The 24,365-nt window shown below is 48.3% G+C and overlaps 2 protein-coding genes across 2 annotated transcripts; one reads left to right on the plus strand and one right to left on the minus strand.

Moving 5' to 3' along the window:
* Positions 1–1,959: 1,959 nt before the first annotated feature.
* LOC128712415 (uncharacterized protein DDB_G0271670-like) lies at positions 1,960–5,246 on the minus strand (the record flags this gene model as incomplete). The annotated part of the gene is made up of 4 exons (XM_053807307.1): positions 1,960–2,301; positions 3,693–3,757; positions 4,661–5,073; positions 5,137–5,246. Coding segments are annotated over 4 exons (930 nt in total), but the record flags the coding sequence as incomplete, so codon positions are not given.
* A 16,201-nt stretch (positions 5,247–21,447) lies between these two features.
* On the plus strand, positions 21,448–24,363 carry LOC128713386 (lysosome-associated membrane glycoprotein 1-like). The gene is made up of 4 exons (XM_053808243.1): positions 21,448–21,511; positions 22,840–23,139; positions 23,719–23,952; positions 24,029–24,363. The coding sequence occupies exons 1-4, from the start codon at positions 21,448–21,450 to the stop codon at positions 24,361–24,363; spliced, it is 933 nt and encodes a 310-aa protein (XP_053664218.1).
* The last annotated feature ends 2 nt before the right edge of the window (positions 24,364–24,365 follow it).

The following is a 24,365-nucleotide window of genomic DNA, read 5'->3' on the forward strand; positions in this document are numbered from 1 at the left end:
CACATTTAATATTTTCGATCTTGTTTGAAATACAAAACCAGTTTCGTTCCACTATGCTCCAAATACTCAGTATCACAGTCAATAAATGTAACTGACCTGTCGTAATCAAGATCCAGGAAGGATTGACAAGCATATGCAAGCAATCGCCTGAAACCATTCCGGCTGAAATATGTAGCATGCAGAAAACATTCACATTCGTTAACAAGAGATTTTCGTCTCATTGTGTATGTACACAGGTTTTTCAGTATAGAAAATTTCATCCCTCTGGGAAACTAAATATTTGATGCACAGAAAAGATTTGCATGGAGATAAAAATAGTTTGAAAGTTTAATAATGATGGTTTAAAGCCATGTACTTACCTAATATTCTAAGTCATGCCTTATTTGTTAATTGCAATATTGATGCAGTAAATGAAATGATAAAGTAAAGTAAATTCTCAATAGGTTGGTTACGTATAAACAATGCAACAAATTACAATTAAAGAACATTTCTAAAGTGTACATATTTAAGAAAACTTTTTTGAATCTATAATACTGCAGCCTGGTTTGGTTTGTACATGATCACATGATGTTTGGTGCACTGCAATAGTTGTAAAATACTGCATGTTATCAAGGCAAATAACTTTTCAATAAGAAAAAACAGAAATAGCAGTGATGCGGCTGATGTATGCTTTATATAATTCTTAAGAATGCCTTTCACCATACACCAAACACACAAAGCTGCTTTCTCTTCAATGTAAATCGTCAGCAGATGCAAGTTGTATGAACGAAATGAATGGGAGGAAAAAGGTTTGCTCTTCTGCAGTTTCTTGTTCTGCCGAATAAACGGTCATCTCATGAACTCCACCTGAATGTTCTCCAAAACAAGTGTTTGATACTTGTGAGGTGAATTGCAGGGGTTTTCTCGTTCACCGCATATGTATGAATTTCGTGTTTTAAATAAATTGTTTTCGTTTTGTGACTTCTGTGAAGTAATTTATACCATTATATTTAGCTTATTAAATGCATTTTCGCTACCTCGTATCAATTATAAACAGAACCACGAAAACAAAGTTTTTTTTATTTAATGTCAATTTTTGCTAGATTCACTTGATAATATTTTTTGTTTCTGGTTTCACTATTGGAAGTTAGAAAAAACCGTACTTCGTAATACTTTACGAACTTCATATGTTGCTCTCGCTAGAAGCAAGCGGCGCGCACGACTTACATCAAAGTTTTGTCCGAGATTTGAGACTTACTGTTTTTGAACTTGTAATATCGATGTCCTTGTATTCGTTAAGAATCGACAACATACAAAACCTACCAAAAAGTAGACTATTCGTCAACTAAACTAACTGTCGACTAAAAGTCAACAATTAAAATGCAAATCAAAAAGTTGATTGAAACCCCCAAAAACACCCAACCGTCAAATACTTACTTACTTAAATACACAATAAGCAATGTATTCGAATTATTGTATAACAGTAGACGTAAATCAACGGCAAGTAGTGTTGTTTGTTGTATCAATCCAATTATTTATTTACTTATTTGTTTTCAATTCATGTCTCAATGGCCAAGTGTGTATCTGGTTAATTTAGTAATATAACTAAAGAATAACGTAATATCTCAATAAGAGGACTACAACTTCAATCCAGGATACCAATGTGGAATACTTTTCCGATCACTTTTTGATTGAACCTGTTTAGGGTATAGTTTAAACTGTTTAAATATTTTAGACGTTGGTCTAACAAAGAGGAATGGAAACACAATTTGAGGTTTAGCCCGTTGTGGAGCTGCATCTGCATATACGAGTGGCTTTTTTGATGTATTTGTAAACATTAAAAATCCTGGGGCTAAAGCTGGTATTGGTTTTTGTTGAACGATTGTGTTTATGGAGGAATTATTACTGCTTGTAATGTTGTTAACGCTAGGATTCTCAAGCATTTGCGGTTTAGTCGGGATAGTAGGGGTTGTAGTTGGTTTAACAGTAGTCGTATGAATCGAAACTGTAATGCCAGGCGTAGTAGGACGAGTTGTGGTAACAGAGGAAGAAGAGATGGTAGTAACCGTCACAGGGGTTGTTGACGAAGAAGTTAGAACTGTCGAAGGCGTTACAGATGAACTCGACATGGAGGTGGACATGCTGGAAGTCATAGCGGTTGTAGAGGAAGATGCTGTGGTAGAAGCGGTTGATGCGGTGGTAGACGCAGTTGATACCGTGGTAGACTCGGTAGCTAATGTGGTAGATGTAGTAGTTGCTGTGGTAGACTCGGTAGCTAATGTGGTAGATTCGGTAGAGGCAGATGTATCTGTAGGTGCTCCACTAGAGGACATAGTGGTTGTTGATGACGATGCTGTAGAAGACGCGGTAGATGCTGTGGTAGAGGCGGTTGATGCCGTGGTAGACTCGGTAGCTAATGTGGTAGACGCAGTAGATGCTGTAGACTCGGTAGCTAATGTGGTAGATTCGGTAGAGGCAGAAGTTTCTGTAGGTGCTCCACTAGAGGACATAGTGGTTGTTGATGAGGATGCTGTGGAAGACTCGGTAGATGCGGATGTTTCTGTAGGTGCTCCGCTAGAGGACATAGTGGTGGTCGCCTCACTAGAGGATGTGGAGGTGGTCGCTTCACTGGAGGATGATGCTGTGGTAGACTCGGTAGATGCGGATGTTTCTGTAGGTGCTCCGCTAGAGGACATAGTGGTGGTCGCTTCGCTGGAGGATGTGGAGGTAGTCGCTTCACTGGAGGATGATGCTGTGGTAGACTCGGTAGATGCGGTTGTTTCTGTAGGTGCTCCGCTAGAGGACATAGTGGTGGTCGCTTCACTGGAGGATGTGGTGGTGGTTGCCTCGCTGGAAGACGTTGTTGTGGTAGACTCGGTGGATGCGGATGTTTCTGTAGGTGCTCCGCTAGAGGACATAGTGGTGGTCGCTTCACTGGAGGATGTGGTGGTGGTTGCCTCGCTGGAAGACGATGCTGTGGTAGACTCGGTAGATGCGGATGTTTCTGTAGGTGCTCCGCTAGAGGACATAGTGGTGGTCGCCTCACTAGAGGATGTGGAGGTGGTCGCTTCACTGGAGGATGATGCTGTGGTAGACTCGGTAGATGCGGATGTTTCTGTAGGTGCTCCGCTAGAGGACATAGTGGTGGTCGCTTCACTGGAGGATGTGGAGGTAGTCGCTTCACTGGAGGATGATGCTGTGGTAGACTCGGTAGATGCGGTTGTTTCTGTAGGTGCTCCGCTAGAGGACATAGTGGTGGTCGCTTCACTGGAGGATGTGGTGGTGGTTGCCTCGCTGGAAGACGTTGTTGTGGTAGACTCGGTGGATGCGGATGTTTCTGTAGGTGCTCCGCTAGAGGACATAGTGGTGGTCGCTTCACTGGAGGATGTGGAGGTGGTCGCTTCACTGGAGGATGATGCTGTGGTAGACTCGGTAGATGCGGATGTTTCTGTAGGTGCTCCGCTAGAGGACATAGTGGTGGTCGCCTCACTAGAGGATGTGGAGGTGGTCGCTTCACTGGAGGATGATGCTGTGGTAGACTCGGTAGATGCGGATGTTTCTGTAGGTGCTCCGCTAGAGGACATAGTGGTGGTCGCTTCACTGGAGGATGTGGTGGTGGTTGCCTCGGTGGAAGACGTTGCTGTGGTAGACTCCGTAGATGCGGATGTTTCTGTAGGTGCTCCGCTAGAGGACATAGTGGTGGTCGCTTCGCTGGAGGATGTGGAGGTAGTCGCTTCACTGGAGGATGTGGTGGTGGTCGCTTCGCTGGAAGACGATGCTGTGGTAGACTCGGTAGATGCGGATGTTTCTGTAGGTGTTCCGCTAGAGGACATAGTGGTGGTCGCTTCGCTGGAGGATGTGGTAGTGGTTGCTTCACTGGAGGATGTGGTGGTGGTTGCGTCGCTGGAAGACGATGCTGTGGTAGACTCGGTGGATGCGGATGTTTCTGTAGGTGCTCCGCTAGAGGACATAGTGGTGGTCGCTTCACTGGAGGATGTGGAGGTGGTCGCTTCACTGGAGGATGATGCTGTGGTAGACTCGGTAGATGCGGATGTTTCTGTAGGTGCTCCGCTAGAGGACATAGTGGTGGTCGCTTCACTGGAGGATGTGGTGGTGGTTGCCTCGGTGGAAGACGTTGCTGTGGTAGACTCCGTAGATGCGAATGTTTCTGTAGGTGCTCCGCTAGAGGACATAGTGGTGGTCGCTTCACTGGAGGATGTGGTAGTGGTTGCCTCGCTGGAAGACGATGCTGTGGTAGACTCGGTAGATGCGGATGTTTCTGTAGGTGTTCCGCTAGAGGACATAGTGGTGGTCGCTTCGCTGGAGGATGTGATAGTGGTTGCTTCACTGGAGGATGTGGTGGTGGTTGCGTCGCTGGAAGACGATGCTGTGGTAGACTCGGTAGATGCGGATGTTTCTGTAGGTGCTCCGCTAGAGGACATAGTGGTGGTCGCTTCACTGGAGGATGTGGAGGTGGTCGCTTCACTGGAGGATGATGCTGTGGTAGACTCGGTAGATGCGGATGTTTCTGTAGGTGCTCCGCTAGAGGACATAGTGGTGGTCGCCTCACTGGAGGATGTGGAGGTGGTCGCTTCACTGGAGGATGATGCTGTGGTAGACTCGGTGGATGCGGATGTTTCTGTAGGTGCTCCGCTAGAGGACATAGTGGTGGTTGCCTCACTGGAGGATGTGGAGGTGGTCGCTTCGCTGGAGGATGTGGAGGTGGTCGCTTCACTGGAGGATGTGGTGGTGGTTGCCTCGCTGGAAGAGGTTGCTGTGGTAGACTCGGTAGATGCGGATGTTTCTGTAGGTGCTCCGCTAGAAGACATAGTGGTGGTCGCTTCACTGGAGGATGTGGTGGTGGTTGCCTCGGTGGAAGACGTTGCTGTGGTAGACTCCGTAGATGCGGATGTTTCTGTAGGTGCTCCGCTAGAGGACATAGTGGTGGTCGCTTCGCTGGAGGATGTGGAGGTAGTCGCTTCACTGGAGGATGTGGTGGTGGTTGCTTCGCTGGAAGACGATGCTGTGGTAGACTCGGTAGATGCGGATGTTTCTGTAGGTGTTCCGCTAGAGGACATAGTGCTGGTCGCTTCGCTGGAGGATGTGGAGGTGGTCGCTTCACTGGAGGATGTGGTGGTGGTTGCGTCGCTGGAAGACGATGCTGTGGTAGACTCGGTGGATGCGGATGTTTCTGTAGGTGCTCCGCTAGAGGACATAGTGGTGGTCGCCTCACTGGAGGATGTGGTGGTGGTTGCTTCGCTGGAAGACGATGCTGTGGTAGACTCGGTAGATGCGGATGTTTCTGTAGGTGTTCCGCTAGAGGACATAGTGGTGGTCGCTTCGCTGGAGGATGTGGAGGTAGTCGCTTCACTGGAGGATGTGGTGGTGGTTGCGTCGCTGGAAGACGATGCTGTGGTAGACTCGGTGGATGCGGATGTTTCTGTAGGTGCTCCGCTAGAGGACATAGTGGTGGTCGCTTCACTGGAGGATGTGGTAGTGGTTGCCTCGCTGGAAGACGATGCTGTGGTAGACTCGGTAGATGCGGATGTTTCTGTAGGTGCTCCGCTAGAGGACATAGTGGTGGTCGCTTCGCTGGAGGATGTGGAGGTGGTCGCTTCACTGGAGGATGTGGTGGTAGTTGACTCGCTGGAAGACGATGCTGTGGTAGACTCGGTGGATGCGGATGTTTCTGAAGGTGCTCCGCTAGAGGACATAGTGGTGGTCGCATCACTGGAAGATGTGGAGGTGGTCGCTTCACTGGAGGATGATGCTGTGGTAGACTCGGTAGATGCGGATGTTTCTGTAGGTGCTCCGCTAGAGGACATAGTGGTGGTCGCCTCACTGGAGGATGTGGTGGTGGTCCCTTCACTGGAGGATGATGCCGTGGTAGACTCGGTAGATACGGATGTTTCTGTAGGTGCTCCGCTAGAGGACATAGTGGTGGTCGCTTCGCTGGAGGATGTGGAGGTGGTCGCTTCACTGGAGGATGTGGTAGTGGTTGCCTCGCTGGAAGACGATGCTGTGGTAGACTCGGTAGATGCGGATGTTTCTGTAGGTGCTCCGCTAGAGGACATAGTGGTGGTCGCTTCGCTGGAGGATGTGGTGATTGTTGACTCGCTGGAAGACGTAGCTGTGGTAGACTCGGTAGATGCGGATGTTTCTGTAGGTGCTCCGCTAGAGGACATAGTGGTGGTCGCTTCACTGGAGGATGTGGTGGTGGTCGCTTCACTGGAGGATGATGCCGTGGTAGACTCGGTAGATACGGATGTTTCTGTAGGTGCTCCGCTAGAGGACATAGTGGTGGTCGCCTCGCTGGAGGATGTGGAGGTGGTCGCTTCACTGGAGGATGTGGTGGTGGTTGCCTCGCTGGAAGAGGTTGCTGTGGTAGACTCGGTAGATGCGGATGTTTCTGTAGGTGCTCCGCTAGAGGACATAGTGGTGGTCGCTTCACTGGAGGATGTGGTGGTTGCTGACTCGCTGGAAAACGATGCTGTGGTAGACTCGGTAGATGCGGATGTTTCTGTAGGTGCTCCGCTAGAGGACATAGTGGTGGTCGCTTCGCTGGAGGATGTGGAGGTGGTCGCTTCACTGGAGGATGATGTTGTGGTAGACTCGGTAGATGCGGATGTTTCTGTAGGTGCTCCGCTAGAGGACATAGTGGAGGTCGCTTCACTGGAGGATGTGGTGGTAGTTGCCTCGCTGGAAGACGTAGCTGTGGTAGACTCGGTGGATGCGGATGTTTCTGAAGGTGCTCCGCTAGAGGACATAGTGGTGGTCGCCTCACTGGAGGATGTGGTAGTGATTGCTTCGCTGGAAGACGATGCTGTGGTAGACTCGGTGGATGCGGATGTTTCTGTAGGTGCTCCGCTAGAGGACATAGTGGTGGTCGCCTCACTGGAGGATGTGGTGGTAATTGACTCGCTGGAAGACGTTGTTGTGGTAGACTCGGTAGATGCGGATGTTTCTGTAGGTGCTCCGCTAGAGGACATAGTGCTGGTCGCTTCGCTGGAGGATGTGGAGGTGGTCGCTTCACTGGAGGATGTAGTAGTGGTTGCCTCACTGGAGGATGATGCTGTGGTAGACTCGGTAGATGCGGATGTTTCTGTAGGTGCTCCGCTAGAGGACATAGTGGTGGTCGCCTCACTGGAGGATGTGGAGGTGGTCGCCTCACTGGAGGATGATGCTGTGGAAGACTCGGTAGATGCGGATGTTTCTGTAGGTGCTTCGCTAGAGGACATAGTGGTGGTCGCCTCACTGGAGGATGTGGAGGTGGTCGCTTCACTTGAGGATGATGCTGTGGTAGACTCCGTAGATGCGGATGTTTCTGTAGGTGCTCCGCTAGAGGACATAGTGGTGGTCGCTTCGCTGGAGGATGTGGAGGTGGTCGCTTCACTGGAGGATGTGGTAGTGGTTGCCTCACTGGAAGACGATGCTGTGGTAGACTCGGTGGATGCGGATGTTTCTGTAGGTGCTCCGCTAGAGGACATAGTGGTGGTCGCTTCACTGGAGGATGTGGTGGTGGTCGCTTCACTGGAGGATGATGCTGTGGTAGACTCGGTGGATGCGGATGTTTCTGTAGGTGCTCCGCTAGAGGACATAGTGGTGGTCGCCTCACTGGAGGATGTGGTGGTGGTTGCTTCGCTGGAAGACGATGCTGTGGTAGACTCGGTGGATGCGGATGTTTCTTTAGGTGCTCCGCTAGAGGACATAGTGGTGGTCGCCTCACTGGAGGATGTGGTGGTGGTTGCTTCGCTGGAAGACGATGCTGTGGTAGACTCGGTGGATGCGGATGTTTCTGTAGGTGCTCCGCTAGAGGACATAGTGGTGGTCGCTTCGCTGGAGGATGTGGTGGTGGTCGCTTCACTGGAGGATGTGGTGGTGGTCCCTTCACTGGAGGATGATGCTGTGGTAGACTCGGTAGATACGGATGTTTCTGTAGGTGCTCCGCTAGAGGACATAGTGGTGGTCGCTTCACTGGAGGATGTGGAGGTGGTCGCTTCACTGGAGGATGTGGTGGTGGTCGCTTCACTGGAGGATGATGCTGTGGTAGACTCGGTGGATGCGGATGTTTCTGTAGGTGCTCCGCTAGAGGACATAGTGGTGGTCGCCTCACTGGAGGATGTGGAGGTGGTCGCTTCACTGGAGGATGATGCTGTGGTAGACTCGGTGGATGCGGATGTTTCTGTAGGTGCTCCGCTAGAGGACATAGTGGTGGTTGCCTCACTGGAGGATGTGGAGGTGGTCGCTTCACTGGAGGATGATGCTGTGGTAGACTCGGTGGATGCGGATGTTTCTGTAGGTGCTCCGCTAGAGGACATAGTGGTGGTCGCTTCGCTGGAGGATGTGGAGGTGGTCGCTTCACTGGAGGATGTGGTGGTGGTTGCCTCGCTGGAAGAAGTTGCTGTGGTAGACTCGGTAGATGCGGATGTTTCTGTAGGTGCTCCGCTAGAAGACATAGTGGTCGTCGCCTCACTGGAGGATGTAGTGGTGGTTGCTTCACTGGAAGTCGTTGCTGTGGTAGACTCAGTGGATGCGGATGTTTCTGTAGGTGCTCCGCTAGAGGACATAGTGGTGGTCGCTTCGCTGGAAGATGTGGAGGTGGTCGCTTCACTGGAGGATGTGGAGGTGGTCGCTTCACTGGAGGATGATGCTGTGGTAGACTCGGTAGATGCGGATGTTTCTGTAGGTGCTCCGCTAGAGGACATAGTGGTGGTTGCCTCACTGGAGGATGTGGAGGTGGTCGCTTCACTGGAGGATGATGCTGTGGTAGACTCGGTGGATGCGGATGTTTCTGTAGGTGCTCCGCTAGAGGACATAGTGGTGGTTGCCTCACTGGAGGATGTGGAGGTGGTCGCTTCACTGGAGGATGATGCTGTGGTAGACTCGGTAGATGCGGATGTTTCTGTAGGTGCTCCGCTAGAGGACATAGTGGTGGTCGCTTCACTGGAGGATGTGGAGGTGGTCGCTTCACTGGAGGATGTGGTGGTGGTCGCTTCACTGGATTTTGATGCTGTGGTAGACTCGGTAGATGCGGATGTTTCTGTAGGTGCTCCGCTAGAGGACATAGTGGTGGTCGCTTCACTGGAGGATGTGGTAGTGGTTGCTTCGCTGGAAGACGATGCTGTGGTAGACTCGGTAGATGCGGATGTTTCTGTAGGTGCTCCGCTAGAGGACATAGTGGTGGTCGCTTCGCTGGAGGATGTGGAGGTGGTCGCTTCACTGGAGGATGTGGTGGTAGTTGACTCGCTGGAAGACGATGCTGTGGTAGACTCGGTGGATGCGGATGTTTCTGTAGGTGCTCCGCTAGAGGACATAGTGGTGGTCGCTTCACTGGAAGATGTGGAGGTGGTCGCTTCACTGGAGGATGATGCTGTGGTAGACTCGGTAGATGGGGATGTTTCTGTAGGTGCTCCGCTAGAGGACATAGTGGTGGTTGCCTCACTGGAGGATGTGGAGGTGGTCGCTTCACTGGAGGATGATGCTGTGGTAGACTCGGTAGATGCGGATGTTTCTGTAGGTGCTCCGCTAGAGGACATAGTGGTGGTCGCTTCACTGGAGGATGTGGAGGTGGTCGCTTCACTGGAGGATGTGGTGGTGGTCGCTTCACTGGATTTTGATGCTGTGGTAGACTCGGTAGATGCGGATGTTTCTGTAGGTGCTCCGCTAGAGGACATAGTGGTGGTCGCTTCACTGGAGGATGTGGTAGTGGTTGCTTCGCTGGAAGACGATGCTGTGGTAGACTCGGTAGATGCGGATGTTTCTGTAGGTGCTCCGCTAGAGGACATAGTGGTGGTCGCTTCACTGGAGGATGTGGAGGTGGTCGCTTCACTGGAGGATGATGCTGTGGTAGACTCGGTAGATGCGGATGTTTCTGTAGGTGCTCCGCTAGAGGACATAGTGGTGGTCGCCTCACTGGAGGATGTGGAGGTGGTCGCTTCACTGGAGGATGATGCTGTGGTAGACTCGGTGGATGCGGATGTTTCTGTAGGTGCTCCGCTAGAGGACATAGTGGTGGTTGCCTCACTGGAGGATGTGGAGGTGGTCGCTTCGCTGGAGGATGTGGAGGTGGTCGCTTCACTGGAGGATGTGGTGGTGGTTGCCTCGCTGGAAGAGGTTGCTGTGGTAGACTCGGTAGATGCGGATGTTTCTGTAGGTGCTCCGCTAGAAGACATAGTGGTGGTCGCTTCACTGGAGGATGTGGTGGTGGTTGCCTCGGTGGAAGACGTTGCTGTGGTAGACTCCGTAGATGCGGATGTTTCTGTAGGTGCTCCGCTAGAGGACATAGTGGTGGTCGCTTCGCTGGAGGATGTGGAGGTAGTCGCTTCACTGGAGGATGTGGTGGTGGTTGCTTCGCTGGAAGACGATGCTGTGGTAGACTCGGTAGATGCGGATGTTTCTGTAGGTGTTCCGCTAGAGGACATAGTGCTGGTCGCTTCGCTGGAGGATGTGGAGGTGGTCGCTTCACTGGAGGATGTGGTGGTGGTTGCGTCGCTGGAAGACGATGCTGTGGTAGACTCGGTGGATGCGGATGTTTCTGTAGGTGCTCCGCTAGAGGACATAGTGGTGGTCGCCTCACTGGAGGATGTGGTGGTGGTTGCTTCGCTGGAAGACGATGCTGTGGTAGACTCGGTAGATGCGGATGTTTCTGTAGGTGTTCCGCTAGAGGACATAGTGGTGGTCGCTTCGCTGGAGGATGTGGAGGTAGTCGCTTCACTGGAGGATGTGGTGGTGGTTGCGTCGCTGGAAGACGATGCTGTGGTAGACTCGGTGGATGCGGATGTTTCTGTAGGTGCTCCGCTAGAGGACATAGTGGTGGTCGCTTCACTGGAGGATGTGGTAGTGGTTGCCTCGCTGGAAGACGATGCTGTGGTAGACTCGGTAGATGCGGATGTTTCTGTAGGTGCTCCGCTAGAGGACATAGTGGTGGTCGCTTCGCTGGAGGATGTGGAGGTGGTCGCTTCACTGGAGGATGTGGTGGTAGTTGACTCGCTGGAAGACGATGCTGTGGTAGACTCGGTGGATGCGGATGTTTCTGAAGGTGCTCCGCTAGAGGACATAGTGGTGGTCGCATCACTGGAAGATGTGGAGGTGGTCGCTTCACTGGAGGATGATGCTGTGGTAGACTCGGTAGATGCGGATGTTTCTGTAGGTGCTCCGCTAGAGGACATAGTGGTGGTCGCCTCACTGGAGGATGTGGAGGTGGTCGCTTCACTGGAGGATGTGGTAGTGGTTGCCTCGCTGGAAGACGATGCTGTGGTAGACTCGGTAGATGCGGATGTTTCTGTAGGTGCTCCGCTAGAGGACATAGTGGTGGTCGCTTCGCTGGAGGATGTGGTGATTGTTGACTCGCTGGAAGACGTAGCTGTGGTAGACTCGGTAGATGCGGATGTTTCTGTAGGTGCTCCGCTAGAGGACATAGTGGTGGTCGCTTCACTGGAGGATGTGGTGGTGGTCGCTTCACTGGAGGATGATGCCGTGGTAGACTCGGTAGATACGGATGTTTCTGTAGGTGCTCCGCTAGAGGACATAGTGGTGGTCGCCTCGCTGGAGGATGTGGAGGTGGTCGCTTCACTGGAGGATGTGGTGGTGGTTGCCTCGCTGGAAGAGGTTGCTGTGGTAGACTCGGTAGATGCGGATGTTTCTGTAGGTGCTCCGCTAGAGGACATAGTGGTGGTCGCTTCACTGGAGGATGTGGTGGTTGCTGACTCGCTGGAAAACGATGCTGTGGTAGACTCGGTAGATGCGGATGTTTCTGTAGGTGCTCCGCTAGAGGACATAGTGGTGGTCGCTTCGCTGGAGGATGTGGAGGTGGTCGCTTCACTGGAGGATGATGTTGTGGTAGACTCGGTAGATGCGGATGTTTCTGTAGGTGCTCCGCTAGAGGACATAGTGGAGGTCGCTTCACTGGAGGATGTGGTGGTAGTTGCCTCGCTGGAAGACGTAGCTGTGGTAGACTCGGTGGATGCGGATGTTTCTGAAGGTGCTCCGCTAGAGGACATAGTGGTGGTCGCCTCACTGGAGGATGTGGTAGTGATTGCTTCGCTGGAAGACGATGCTGTGGTAGACTCGGTGGATGCGGATGTTTCTGTAGGTGCTCCGCTAGAGGACATAGTGGTGGTCGCCTCACTGGAGGATGTGGTGGTAATTGACTCGCTGGAAGACGTTGTTGTGGTAGACTCGGTAGATGCGGATGTTTCTGTAGGTGCTCCGCTAGAGGACATAGTGCTGGTCGCTTCGCTGGAGGATGTGGAGGTGGTCGCTTCACTGGAGGATGTAGTAGTGGTTGCCTCACTGGAGGATGATGCTGTGGTAGACTCGGTAGATGCGGATGTTTCTGTAGGTGCTCCGCTAGAGGACATAGTGGTGGTCGCCTCACTGGAGGATGTGGAGGTGGTCGCCTCACTGGAGGATGATGCTGTGGAAGACTCGGTAGATGCGGATGTTTCTGTAGGTGCTTCGCTAGAGGACATAGTGGTGGTCGCCTCACTGGAGGATGTGGAGGTGGTCGCTTCACTTGAGGATGATGCTGTGGTAGACTCCGTAGATGCGGATGTTTCTGTAGGTGCTCCGCTAGAGGACATAGTGGTGGTCGCTTCGCTGGAGGATGTGGAGGTGGTCGCTTCACTGGAGGATGTGGTAGTGGTTGCCTCACTGGAAGACGATGCTGTGGTAGACTCGGTGGATGCGGATGTTTCTGTAGGTGCTCCGCTAGAGGACATAGTGGTGGTCGCTTCACTGGAGGATGTGGTGGTGGTCGCTTCACTGGAGGATGATGCTGTGGTAGACTCGGTGGATGCGGATGTTTCTGTAGGTGCTCCGCTAGAGGACATAGTGGTGGTCGCCTCACTGGAGGATGTGGTGGTGGTTGCTTCGCTGGAAGACGATGCTGTGGTAGACTCGGTGGATGCGGATGTTTCTTTAGGTGCTCCGCTAGAGGACATAGTGGTGGTCGCCTCACTGGAGGATGTGGTGGTGGTTGCTTCGCTGGAAGACGATGCTGTGGTAGACTCGGTGGATGCGGATGTTTCTGTAGGTGCTCCGCTAGAGGACATAGTGGTGGTCGCTTCGCTGGAGGATGTGGTGGTGGTCGCTTCACTGGAGGATGTGGTGGTGGTCCCTTCACTGGAGGATGATGCTGTGGTAGACTCGGTAGATACGGATGTTTCTGTAGGTGCTCCGCTAGAGGACATAGTGGTGGTCGCTTCACTGGAGGATGTGGAGGTGGTCGCTTCACTGGAGGATGTGGTGGTGGTCGCTTCACTGGAGGATGATGCTGTGGTAGACTCGGTGGATGCGGATGTTTCTGTAGGTGCTCCGCTAGAGGACATAGTGGTGGTCGCCTCACTGGAGGATGTGGAGGTGGTCGCTTCACTGGAGGATGATGCTGTGGTAGACTCGGTGGATGCGGATGTTTCTGTAGGTGCTCCGCTAGAGGACATAGTGGTGGTTGCCTCACTGGAGGATGTGGAGGTGGTCGCTTCACTGGAGGATGATGCTGTGGTAGACTCGGTGGATGCGGATGTTTCTGTAGGTGCTCCGCTAGAGGACATAGTGGTGGTCGCTTCGCTGGAGGATGTGGAGGTGGTCGCTTCACTGGAGGATGTGGTGGTGGTTGCCTCGCTGGAAGAAGTTGCTGTGGTAGACTCGGTAGATGCGGATGTTTCTGTAGGTGCTCCGCTAGAAGACATAGTGGTCGTCGCCTCACTGGAGGATGTAGTGGTGGTTGCTTCACTGGAAGTCGTTGCTGTGGTAGACTCAGTGGATGCGGATGTTTCTGTAGGTGCTCCGCTAGAGGACATAGTGGTGGTCGCTTCGCTGGAAGATGTGGAGGTGGTCGCTTCACTGGAGGATGTGGAGGTGGTCGCTTCACTGGAGGATGATGCTGTGGTAGACTCGGTAGATGCGGATGTTTCTGTAGGTGCTCCGCTAGAGGACATAGTGGTGGTCGCTTCACTGGAGGATGTGGAGGTGGTCGCTTCACTGGAGGATGTGGTGGTGGTCGCTTCACTGGATTTTGATGCTGTGGTAGACTCGGTAGATGCGGATGTTTCTGTAGGTGCTCCGCTAGAGGACATAGTGGTGGTCGCTTCACTGGAGGATGTGGTAGTGGTTGCTTCGCTGGAAGACGATGCTGTGGTAGACTCGGTAGATGCGGATGTTTCTGTAGGTGCTCCGCTAGAGGACATAGTGGTGGTCGCTTCGCTGGAGGATGTGGAGGTGGTCGCTTCACTGGAGGATGTGGTGGTAGTTGACTCGCTGGAAGACGATGCTGTGGTAGACTCGGTGGATGCGGATGTTTCTGTAGGTGCTCCGCTAGAGGACATAGTGGTGGTCGCTTCACTGGAAGATGTGGAGGTGGTCGCTTCACTGGAGGATGATGCTGTGGTAGACTCGGTAGATGGGGATGTTTCTGTAGGTGCTCCGCTAGAGGACATAGTGGTGGTTGCCTCACTGGAGGATGTGGAGGTGGTCGCTTCACTGGAGGATGATGCTGTGGTAGACTCGGTAGATGCGGTTGTTTCTGTAGGTGCTCCGCTAGAGGACATAGTGGTGGTCGCCTCACTGGAGGATGTGGAGGTGGTCGCTTCACTGGAGGATGATGCTGTGGTAGACTCGGTGCATGCGGATGTTTCTGTAGGTGCTCCGCTAGAGGACATAGTGGTGGTCGCTTCGCTGGAGGATGTAGTAGTGGTTGCCTCACTGGAAGACGATGCTGTGGTAGACTCGGTGGATGCGGATGTTTCTGTAGGTGCTCCGCTAGAGGACATAGTGGTGGTCGCCTCACTGGAGGATGTGGAGGTAGTCGCTTCACTGGAGGATGATGCTGTGGTAGACTCGCTAGATGTTTCTGTAGGTGCTCCGCTAGAGGACATAGTGGTGGTCGCTTCACTGGAGGATGTGGAGGTGGTCGCTTCACTGGAGGATGTGGTGGTGGTCGCTTCACTGGAGGATGATGCTGTGGCAGACTCGGTAGATGCGGTTGTTTCTGTAGGTGCTCCGCTAGAGGACATAGTGGTGGTCGCTTCGCTGGAGGATGTGGAGGTGGTCGCTTCACTGGAGGATGTGGTGGTGGTTGCGTCGCTGGAAGACGATGCTGTGGTAGACTCGGTGGAAGACGATGCTGTGGTAGACTCGGTAGATGCGGATGTTTCTGTAGGTGCTCCGCTAGAGGACATAGTGGTGGTCGCCTCACTGGAGGATGTGGAGGTGGTCGCTTCACTGGAGGATGATGCTGTGGTAGACTCGCTAGATGTTTCTGTAGGTGCTCCGCTAGAGGACATAGTGGTGGTCGCTTCACTGGAGGATGTGGAGGTGGTCGCTTCACTGGAGGATGTGGTGGTGGTCGCTTCACTGGAGGATGATGCTGTGGCAGACTCGGTAGATGCGGTTGTTTCTGTAGGTGCTCCGCTAGAGGACATAGTGGTGGTTGCTTCGCTGGAGGATGTGGTGGTGGTCGCTTCACTGGAGGATGTGGTGGTGGTCGCTTCACTGGAGGATGATGCTGTGGTAGACTCGGTGGATGCGGATGTTTCTGTAGGTGCTCCGCTAGAGGACATAGTGGTGGTCATCTCACTGGAGGATGTGGTGGTGGTTGCCTCGCTGGAAGACGTTGCTGTGGTAGACTCGGTGGATGCGGATGTTTCTGTAGGTGCTCCGCTAGAGGACATAGTGGTGGTCGCCTCACTGGAGGATGTGGAGGTAGTCGCTTCACTGGAGGATGATGCTATGGTAGACTCGCTAGATGTTTCTGTAGGTGCTCCGCTAGAGGACATAGTGGTGGTCGCTTCACTGGAGGATGTGGAGGTGGTCGCTTCACTGGAGGATGTGGTGGTGGTCGCTTCACTGGAGGAAGATGCTGTGGTAGACTCGGTAGATGCGGATGTTTCTGTAGGTGCTCCGCTAGAGGACATAGTGGTGGTCGCCTCACTGGAGGATGTGGAGGTGGTCGCTTCACTGGCGGATGATGCTGTGGTAGACTCGGTAGGAGCGGATGTTTCTGTAGGTGCTCCGCTAGAGGACATAGTGGTGGTCGCTTCGCTGGAGGATGTGGAGGTGGTCGCTTCACTGGAGGATGTGGTGGTGGTTGCTTCGCTGGAAGACGTTGCTGTGGTAGACTCGGTAGATGCGGATGTTTCTGTAGGTGCTCCGCTAGAGGACATAGTGGTGGTCGCTTCACTGGAGGATTTGGTGGTGGTTGCTTCGCTGGAAGACGTTGCTGTGGTAGACTCGGTAGATGCGGCTGTTGCGCTAGAGGACATAGTGGTGGTTGCTTGGCTAGAAAATTTAGGTGTGGTAGATGGGGTTGACGCAGATGTTTCTGTAGGTTCTTGACTAGAAGATACAGTGGTTTTCGTGGTTGATGCTGTAGTAGATTTGGTAGATGTGGATGTAGGTCCTGTGCTGGAGCTCAAGGTGGTTGTCGTTGGTGTTGTTGGCTCTGTTGGTAATATGTTACAATATCCGGATACTTCAGCGCTATTCTGAAATCTTCGTACAGCTTTGTCTCGAACAATGATCGTTACATCTGAAGTTCGAAAGTTTCCAGACACATCTACCGTTGTTGTTTCTCCTGATACTACAACCATTAGGAATGCCATCGCTTTTTTCGAATCCTGTAGTTTAAAAATGTGATGTTGAAATTAATCATTTTTAATGCATTTTTGTTTAACCAGTTGTGATACGAGTATTGTTCAAAATTGTTAAATACTTTTTTCCTTTAAAAATTTTATAGGTAGTTTCCAAAGTATAAGCTTTAATCATTTTTTGATGATTTAAGTTTTTAAAGATATTTTTTCCATTGTTCATGCATTCCCCGAGATTCGCAATTCTTCTTATACGCGGATTCGGTGATACGCGGTTTTGGGAGATTTGACAGGTGAGTTAGTTAATAGCACAAAATCTAAGCAAAAAGGTACAAAAGTAGTCGAAAATACTTTCCTTTGTCATATAAAACTTTTGTTTTTAACTTATTTTAATCTATTCTTTCAAAAAGTCAAATAATGTTTTTTTCTTTCTTCCATCCTTTCTTCTTGAATTTTCAAAAGTGATTTGCTAAATAAATCATGTGCAGAGAAGGAAGTTAACTGTGTCAACTATAAAGTATAAACAATTTTACGCCCGGATTCGAGTTACGCGGATTTTTTCGGGTTATAACGGTCCGCTATAGCAGCGTATCCCGGGGATTGCCTGTATTATTGAAGTTGCAAGTAGGGGGGCTTAGGGCTTTCGAATAATACATTTATTTATTGCTAGCAACAAGTTTAACCAGTGACAGATTTCTGCACTTTATTGCATAATATTTTCAGCGAGCACAGTTTTCGAATTTGTTAACCTTTCGAACATACTTGTCCGAAATGCGTTTAGCCGCTTATTTAAATACCTATTCCGTTTCATTTGCTAAAATGATCATAAAAAGAGGTACAAGACAATTAACGCTCGTACACTTTAATACATAAATAAGCTTTCCAAAACCAACACACTACGCGGCGTAGTAGTATGGGAGCGGTTTTCTGATTGATACGAGTGCTACCTAATCCCATCCCCAGCTATTTCCAGATAAAAGGTTCAAGTTTAGAGTTATAAAACGCACACAAATTGTATGTGCTACAGCTGTTAAACAAACGTTTTACACTTTTATGCATGGCCGCATGAAACTATTCCAAATGGTCGAATCTCATCAGTGCCGACCTAGGTAGCCAGAACTAGAGTATCGAAACTGGTAATTAATAATATTTCCACATCCACGACCTGGGTATATAATTAAACTACAAAAAAAAAAAACCAAAACGGTACTGTCCTTTGATAAGCCATTTCGTAATTTCAGATGTGTTCTTCACTGTAAGTATTATTTCGCGACACTGGTCATTAAAATCAATTCGCCGATTGTTCGGCATTGAACCATTGAAGTAAAATCCTTCTTTATGTATGTGTTCAAAGCTAATATTAGCAAGCAGAAGCAGACGATCGTATGTAAAATCCTTTGCACGTCGGTTAAGCAATATTTATGTTATAACTTTACTCTTGGAAAGTTCGTCCGAATTAAACCAGGTAAACTTTTCTAACTTTTTTTTACTACATTCGACTGTCTACGACACTTATTTGAAGCGTATCGTAATCTGCTTTATATTCACAGTTTCCTTTGCACTTCACTTTTTGCAAAGCACTTTTGCACTTTAAAATTCGTAACCGAGTAATTTCACCACCATCGATATTTTATCAATTTTTGATGGCATCAGTGACACGCAAAGCGGAACACACATGTTTCAACACTGACCAATTCTTCCATGTGGTGCTTTCGACTTTCCGACATACTCTCCACCTCTGCGTACCTTCTTTATTTCTACCACTTCCGGGCTTATGGATCCAGCCAATATTCTATTGTAGTAACACATCACTAAGTTCGTATCATATTCACCGAACGTGAACACTTCGGACGAGACCAAGCGCGAACATAAAGCGGTAATCAAAATCACTGTAAGCATAAGCTTCATGATTCGTCGTTACTTTGCACATTGAATTTTGAAGCTTAACTGATGTCCAGCAAAAGGTTTCACGGGCCTTTTAAAGCTTTCCAGCGTCCCACATCTTCCTAAGGCCTAAGGAAACGTCTGCAATCTAGAATTCACCGCCAGAAAATGAAATATGCCATAAAACGTTGTTTTCGCCACAACCGGTTGAAAGTTTTGAACGTTCGTTCTTTTCGTACGTCAAGAAAGTCCACCGTTGAAGAAAGTCAAAAAATAATTATTCTGCCATTCCTTTCACCTTTGGCTTTGGGAAATTAAAACAGTGCCGCAAACAAAGTACTACGGCATAGTTAAAAGTATTCACATTTAACCGATCAGAAAGGGCTTTAAATATTTACTTTACATTTCATATTTATAACTCATATTGAAAACTGCACGCATTATCCATCGTCCATTTGCTTCGGTTTTCTTATGCAATATTTTACCAAAAAACCAGGGTTTTCTTAAAATTACTTCATGCAAATGCTGCGCAGACTGCTCTCAGTTCCCAGCCTCGGCATAGTGGTCTCCCTTCAGAGGTATCGCCGAAACGTTACTTTAATTACCATTATTTTATTGATCACGGAATGGTAACGGCGATTTTCTGGCTGTTTTCTTTTGCAGGTTCTTTGCGTAGCTTGTGCTTGCACGTGTTGCTTTCGTTTTTCTTTCCGTTGCAACATTCGTTTTTATGGGAAACAGCTTCGAATGTGTAAAACGATAAATATGAAGCGTGTAATGTCATGTTGGAACTAAGCTTTAAATTTCTTTATCTGCGATTATTTTGTTACACCATAATTATGAGCATATCAATCGCATCCATATGTGTCGCAAATGCATGGGAGAATGAGCTGCTTCAGGAGAAAAGTGACCGTCTGGAGAAATGAAAATTTACTGCCATATTTATGGTCCTAACCAGTTTTCGTGTCCTGCATTTTGAATTCTACTTTGTATTGTGTGATTTTTTTTTATGACACAAGGTTATTCATGGAGCATTTGCGATAGTTTATTTAGTTTCTTATTTAAAACTGACATAGGCTTTCATACTTCAGAAAGTTAACAAAACGTTACGTTTTAATGTTACATTCATTATGATTGGTTTGATATGGGTTGATGGTTTGATTGGATGATATTCTCTTGTATTACACCACTGAAGTAATTGCTTTATATGATTTTTCACTTCAAAAGATCCTCAATTTAAAAACTGCCTAGACAGAAAAATAAAAATATTCTTCATCGTATCATTTTTTTGTTTTATTATTTTGAATTTCAATGAAGAACAATCATCAACAAATAGGAGACAGAATGCAGAAAAGGGAGAAAACGAAAATGAAGGTGAGGTCGGGAAACAGATGAAAGAGCCGTCAACATGACGAATGCGAACGATGGACAGATACATTACAATGGATTGTACTCGATTGGTGTATTGACGGGTAGAATGAATTGATCGTTGAGTGAGTGAATCGACAAGCAACATAAAATTTAATGCAAAAAAAAAAATCAAGGAAATGTAAGACCGAAGTCTTACAAAAGCGAAAATGGGCAAAGAAGTGCGGACGATACTGGTGAGAGGCATATTTACGTATAGACATGGAGAGGAAAACCATTTAATTTCCATTTTAACTAACTTTGCTGATTGCGAGAATACACCGAGTCGTACAGTATCCTGAAGGTAGGGAATCAAACCTCATACAAGCGAATTTTTTCGATTTTTTTTTCGGCGTCACACCGAAGTGAAGAATGTTTGGTGAGGCATGGTTAGGCACTTCGCTTTGGCCGGATATAGTCGATATGGTATCTATATCTATATCTACAACAGACACTATCGGAAAGCGTAGCAGAACCTAAATCTGAAGATCGTGCGCCAGGTGATCTCATCTTCCTTCCAAATCGAACAAAAAATGAAGTAGTTCCTGTATGAGAAAGATAGATTGTTTTGTGAAAGTACCAGTGGAGATCAATCGCAAGAATAGCAAGGTCCAAATTATACCTTCAAGGCCGGTTCCGCGATCCAGCTGCGCACCAAAGCTCCTTTCCCAATGTTATGCGCGAGTTTTATATTGATATCTTATTGATCTTTTATCGTACATACATGTTAGCTTAACGAAGATCCAATCGGATGCAGGATTCATTTGTGACGCTGCGTTGACCGCAAATCGATTGTGCCCTGTTGCGCATTCGTATATTCATAAGATGGTGAAAGGAATGCACCATTTCAGGGCAGTTTGCATCGGTAGCATCGCAGCATGATGCCGTGAGACTGCTTTGCTGCTTCACAGATGCCTTATGAGAACTAGAACGGATGTGGCGTGGCTGTGCGCCCAATAGAATATGGTTGTGGCGAAATATTAAGATAGAGCACGTGGTCATGTTTATGTAGTTATGTTTACATCTTGACCTCATGCTCATCCTCTAATAAATTTTGTTTTCATAGCTTTTATAACTACTCTGCAAGTTGCGACAAACTGAACTGTAATTTTAAACATTGTAGATTAAAAAAAAACATGTCCTACCAATTTACGGTTACATGCAACATACCGTTCGTTTTAAATGGTACATGACAGTGCCGTCAGCAATGACAACCGGCCCAGCTGTCAGGTCGCACAAGCGCTGCGTGTGTGTTGGTAAATTCAAACCTTCCATTCCTTTGGATGTGTGCATTCTACACTGGCTACAGAAACTCATTTATTTTATTTAGATTACAGCCAGCACCAGCAGCGAGTTGTGCGTACGGCAATAATCAGCATCTTCACCCTGATAAGAAGTGACTTCTGGTGAGACAGAGCAGAATAGCAATAAGAGCCCTGACGAAAAGAATAGTTTATAATCCACGCTTGTAGCGATAGTGCAGTTTTGCGATTGAGTGTGAAATCCGAGAGACAACCAACAGCCTTTGGCGCAGTGCATAGTGCAACACTTTGTGCCCATACAAATAGTTCGTGCTTTGCGTTACGGCTACAAAATGCATTTGCTTCGAAACGCCGCCACCATTTGCCTGCTGCTGCTGGGATTAGCGATGTGCAATGGTAAGTACGCCCATCGCGCGCTGACTCACCCATGAGCCCGTACACATTGCAGTACAAACCTCTTTCCTTAAGGGGATGGCGTATTGGAATTGTGTAATCAAAATGCGGAACTATAACACAATACGTTCGTGCAGAATCCCTTCAACTGCAAAACTCGCTGTAGAAATATGTTTCACCTATTCGGTGCGTTGTTGGATTGTGTTGGTAATAAACATGGCTACCATGATTATCACTCGTATGCATCTCATCAACACAATCATGTATGATGATAGTAAAAAGCAAACAGCTGCCCGTAGGCTTGCGATGAACAAAGAAAATGTACAGCACTGGCTTAACAATCCGCGTCACGAGCAGTAGAGTCGCGTTTCGAAGCAAACTACAATGTTGTGATGAAACGACGGCTAGGCTTTCTGTACTCCATTGCAGAACGGGGAGAATGTTTTTTCTTAAACTTGTTAGCTTCTTTTTACGAATACAAATGGTGGATAATAGGTCATGTTCGAATGGATACTTTTGCGGTGGTTTCGCACTACGCACTACGACGCACAAGTGTGTGTCAGCTGATTTTTGTTTTGTATGCGCTTGACACAGTACGGTCCATTTCGTGTAAGGGGCGTAGAACGAAAATATGCTTATTTATACATCGTCAAGGTTTGCTAGCAAACGCAACAAGCGTATGCTAGGAATATATGCTTTGAAATCGATCAAATCACACGGACACATGGACAGGTGTTGTTGACTATCGTACTGCTGCGATGATTCACAAAACATTAATGTGAAATGCTTGTACACACAAAGAACGTGCGGCTTGATTGAAACAACAGAAAATGTGCTACTTTGTTTTCTATCAGCTCGAAACTGAGCTAATTGCAACTGTAAACACTCCCCTAGTTGGTGAGCTTTGAAAACATGCAATTCTTTAGCTCTAAAATGCGAGATAACTGTATTACAAACATGGTCATAATTAAATTAGAAAATGTATGCCGCAGCGTTTAAATTAGCGTACAGCAGCAAGTATAAATGCTTGTAGACGCAAGCACAATCGCATTTTGTAATCACATTCTTTAACATTTCGCTGCTTATCGAAAAATGTGCAAAAAAAAAACACTCGAAACGCACTGTTCTTTGTGACAATCCGACATGCGGCAGTCATATGCTGTATGATAATTCAATCCAACTGAGTCGCTTATCAGCGCAGTAATGCGAGATGGATGATGCTATATTTTCCTAGTAATGCTGCGTTGATCATTTTTTTTTTAGTTTAATGATTCATTTTTTTTCCTTTGCTGTACCACCGTTAAAATCTTTTGTTTTTTTTCCTATTGCAGCACAATCGGAACCAACGGATTCCATCCCATCCCAAACTAATACGACAACAACGGCAGTTCCACCTACTACTACTACTACGACGACGACAACAACAACCACCACTACAACAACAACACCAAAGCCGACTACTACCACCCCTACAACTACAACGGAACCTGCCCCAACCACCACGACCGTTGCACCGGCCCCGAAACCCGTCCCGGAACCGGACATGGGTAACTGGAGCTACTCGGCCCAAAACGAAACATGCGTCATTGCTCAGATGGCCATGCAATTTAACCTGAGCTACTTCGATGCCAGTAAGTGTACCCATGGTAGCCATGGTCAAACAGAAGTTATCCTGAGGAAGCTTCTGGAATTATATAATCCCTGCAAAATCCTTATCCATGTGGAAGTTCTGTATATTTCAGTCAACATGTTTGAAAAGTCGATTACAGGTAGTCCCCGAGATAAGCTAGTTGAAAGAGTACATTAATTTAAATTAAAAACATATGACAGAGGAAAGTATTTCCGATTAATTTTTCACTTTTTTGGTTAGATTTTGAGTCATAAATTTCAAAAATTTCAATTTTTCCAAAAACCGCGTATAAGAGGAATCTCGTATCTCGGGGACTTCCTATATTTACATATTGTTGAAGCTTAAGGTTTCAAGATTGTCTGGTAAAAATGTCAGATAAATATACCAACTATGTACAATGCACAGGGCCATGTTTAATGCTCAATTTTAAAACGCATTTTGCAAATCAAAAATTTATCTAAAATCTGGGAACCAATTGATTTGAAATTTGCACCACATATTCTTTGCGCCATTTTCTAGTATTTCTAGTAGTACTTTTGCGTGTACCCCCGAGATAATTCCGTTTCTTCCTTTCTTGCAGACGACAAACCGGTGAACGTACTGTACAATCTACCGAAGGATGCAATTGTTAAATCTGGCCAGTGTCAGAACTTTACCGACTACATCGAGCTTAGCTGGGCGATGGACAAGCAGAGCAACAATTACAGCTCACTGCGTATCGATTTCACACAAAACGCAACTGAGCATGAGTTCGCTTTCACTGGGTTGCTGCTACAGTTGGCTGTAGTTGGCGATTCGTTCCCAAATGCTAAGCGTAAGTAGTTGTCCACACGCACACAATTATAGTAGTATTCCAGTAATCTTATCATCCTAATCCCTTGCATTTACAGCGCTACAGCAGCTTGTGCTACGCAACAACCAGACACTGTTTAAAACGCCGCTGGAAATGTCGTACCATTGCAACAAGGCTCAGCAGTTGAACCTGACCGCAACTCCTGCTGGGCTCGGTCTGCCAACCGTGACCGTCACCAAACTGCAGCTGGAAGCATTCCACCGGAAGAACAATAACAAATTTTCGATCGCCAAGGACTGCGAGGCTATCGATACGCCGGATATTGTGCCGATCGCGGTCGGATGCGCTTTGGTAACGTTGATCATTATCATGCTGATCGCCTATCTGGTCGGACGTAACGCTGCCTCCAATAGCGGATATCTGAGCATGTAAAC

This window comes from Anopheles marshallii, chromosome 3 (assembly GCF_943734725.1).
Source record: "Anopheles marshallii chromosome 3, idAnoMarsDA_429_01, whole genome shotgun sequence".
In the NCBI taxonomy this organism is placed as follows: domain Eukaryota; kingdom Metazoa; phylum Arthropoda; class Insecta; order Diptera; family Culicidae; genus Anopheles; species Anopheles marshallii.

Coding starts and splice junctions, on each gene's coding strand:
- LOC128713386 (XM_053808243.1), top strand. CDS start 21,448: ATGCATTTGCTTCGAAACGCCGCCACCATTTGCCTGCTGCTGCTGGGA. Junction 21,512..22,839: donor GGGATTAGCGATGTGCAATG/GTAAGTACGCCC, acceptor TTCCTATTGCAG/CACAATCGGAACCAACGGAT. Junction 23,953..24,028: donor TTCGTTCCCAAATGCTAAGC/GTAAGTAGTTGT, acceptor TTGCATTTACAG/CGCTACAGCAGCTTGTGCTA.